At 40.8% G+C, this 2,684-nt stretch overlaps 1 protein-coding gene across 1 annotated transcript; it reads right to left on the bottom strand.

Annotated features, from left to right (window-relative positions):
• Positions 1-1,126: 1,126 nt before the first annotated feature.
• Positions 1,127-1,861, bottom strand: LOC130357359 (DNA damage-regulated autophagy modulator protein 1-like). Its single transcript, XM_056560046.1, has one exon. It carries the CDS (start codon positions 1,859-1,861, stop codon positions 1,127-1,129), a length of 735 nt encoding a protein of 244 aa, XP_056416021.1.
• Between the last annotated feature and the right edge of the window lie 823 nt (positions 1,862-2,684).

Genomic DNA, 2,684 nt, shown 5'->3' with positions numbered 1-2,684 from the left:
GGACTATCTGATGTGTATACTGGACTATCTGATGTGTATACTGGACTATCTGATGTGTATACTGGACTATCTGATGTGTATACCGGACTTTCTGATGTGTATACCGGACTATCTGATGTGTATACTGGACTATCTGATGTGTATACTGGACTATCTGATGTATATACTGGACTATCTGATGTGTATACTGGACTATCTGATGTGTATACTGGACTATCTGATGTGTATACTGGACTATCTGATGTGTATACTGGACTATCTGATGTGTATACTGGACTATCTGATGTGTGTACTGGACTATCTGATGTGTATATTGGACTATCTGATGTGTATACTGGACTATCTGATGTGTATACTGGACTATCTGATGTGTATACTGGACTATCTGATGTGTATACTGGGCTATTTGATGTGTATACTGGGCTATCTGATGTGTATACTGGACTATCTGATGTGTATACTGGACTATCTGATGTGTATACTGGACTATCTGATGTGTATACTGGACTATCTGATGTGTATACTGGACTATCTGATGTGTATACTGGACTATCTGATGTGTATACTGGACTATCTGATGTGTATACTGGACTATCTGATGTGTATACTGGACTATCTGATGTGTATACTGGACTATCTGATGTGTAGACTGGACTATCTGATGTGTATACTGGACTATCTGATGTGTATACTGGACTATCTGATGTGTATACTGGACTATCTGATGTGTATATTGGACTATGTGATGTGTATACTGGGCTATCTGATGTGTATACTGGACTATCTGATGTGTATACTGGACTATCAGATGTGTATACTGAACTATCTGATGTGTATACTGGACTATCTGATGTGTATACTGGACTATCTGATGTGTATACTGGACTATCTGATGTGTATACTGGACTATCTGATGTGTATATTGGACTATGTGATGTGTATACTGGGCTATCTGATGTGTATACTGGACTATCTGATGTGTATACTGGCTTTCTGACTCTGTCCCAATGGCAGGTGTTAAGAGAAGGATGAGACATGTTTTTTTATTTATATATTTATTAAGAATAATACACAGGATAAATGTCCGTCCTCGGCTCCCGGCTGTAGTCATAGGCCTCAGTTTTCACTATTCTACAGGATGGTTCTGTTCCGGGTCCGGTATCTTGGTCCTCAGGCTGACGTTAATGTCATTTCTGGAAATCTTTACTGACAAATGCTGTAAATCTGTATAGTGGGTCACATGGTATAAGGTGACGCCGCAGAATCCCAGGTATTCAGCCACCATGACGGGGACATACATAATCTCCTCGCAGTGTCCGGTGCACAGATCCGTATAGAAGGAGACCTGACCGACACTGAAGAGCAGCAGCACCACAGAAGTCACTAAGGTGGAGGCCAGCCTTATATGGCAAACAATCCGGCTGCTGTATGACCTTTTGTATAGGAATCCAGCTTGGCACACATTATATATGGCTTCACAAATAAATGCCATACCTGAGCTGATCCTGTGTATTGTAGGATTGTTCCCCATAGTAAATACGGCATTCAGGGCTGTTCCTATGCACATGATGCATCCTAAGGTAAACAAGATCTTCTGGTAAATCCTAAAATGCTTCGCAGATGGTTCAGAGCGCAGGAACATAAATCGGTGCTGCAGGTAGGTGACGGCAACTCCTATGATGGGTGCACCAAAGAACACAACCTTATATATTATCCACTCAGGATATCCTACAGCCGTGTCACTGATAAACGGCTGTCTGCTATGTCCTAGGGCGATGGTCAAGGTGACAAGAGTGCTGAGGCCCAAAAGGTTCCATGTGACCCAAATGATAGGCAAGAACCCTAATCCCTGGATCTCCATGGCTCAAAGAAACAACACAAATCGCTGAGATAAAGGAAAGATTCGCTAAGCAAAAGCCGCTGTCTCTGTCCAACTCTCTCTGTGTAATCAGATTGTCAGGCGGGGTTTTCTATAGGCTCGGAACTCGATGATGTCACATCTGTGATGTCATTCTTTGGTTCATCTCGGTAACACCATCATGCTGCATACTGATTGGTCCTCAGTGTTGTAGATCTTTATGCAGACAATCCTGGCATCACATTTGCTGATATTTAGTGTTTCCACAGTCAAATAAAACTAGTAATGGCTGAATCCACATTTCAACAGGGTTTTCCAAAATCTCTTTCAACATGAATTCATCTGAATATAACCTTATGTGTCTGTAATTCTGCCAATTCTCTTCTTTTACTACAAAGGTTAATGTTTTGTCAGATGTACAACATATAAAAAGGTTTTTAACATTTCTGTGACTGCTCAGTGGTTAAAAAACAAACACAAAACCATTGCAGATGGGGTTGTACTTGGATATATTTGTACATTTGTAGATGTCCATATTATATTTTATTGTTTTCTGTGTAAAGTCCAATACAAAGAAAATATGTAGAAAAAATTCTGCACTTTTCTTTCTTTCTTTTTTTTTTTTTTTAAAGCTCTTTTGTTCGACGCCGCGCCGTTTAGGAGGCGGCGTCTCGGACTGGCAAAGAGGGGGTTAAATAAAGTTAGAAGAAAAAATAAAATGAGAAGCTGGAGAAATAGGGGGGAGGCGGAACCTAGAAGGGTAGGAGGACAGGGATAGGCTAGGTTAACAGGAAGGGGAGGAGGAGTAATAGGGGATAAAATGTGT

Source organism: Hyla sarda, chromosome 2 (assembly GCF_029499605.1).
Source record: "Hyla sarda isolate aHylSar1 chromosome 2, aHylSar1.hap1, whole genome shotgun sequence".
In the NCBI taxonomy this organism is placed as follows: Eukaryota; Metazoa; Chordata; class Amphibia; order Anura; family Hylidae; genus Hyla; species Hyla sarda.
This window is presented reverse-complemented; position numbering and strand designations above follow the sequence as displayed.

Bases quoted from the DNA above. Each gene is read 5' to 3' on its own strand.
- LOC130357359 (XM_056560046.1), bottom strand. From the start codon at position 1,861: ATGGAGATCCAGGGATTAGGGTTCTTGCCTATCATTTGGGTCACATGG.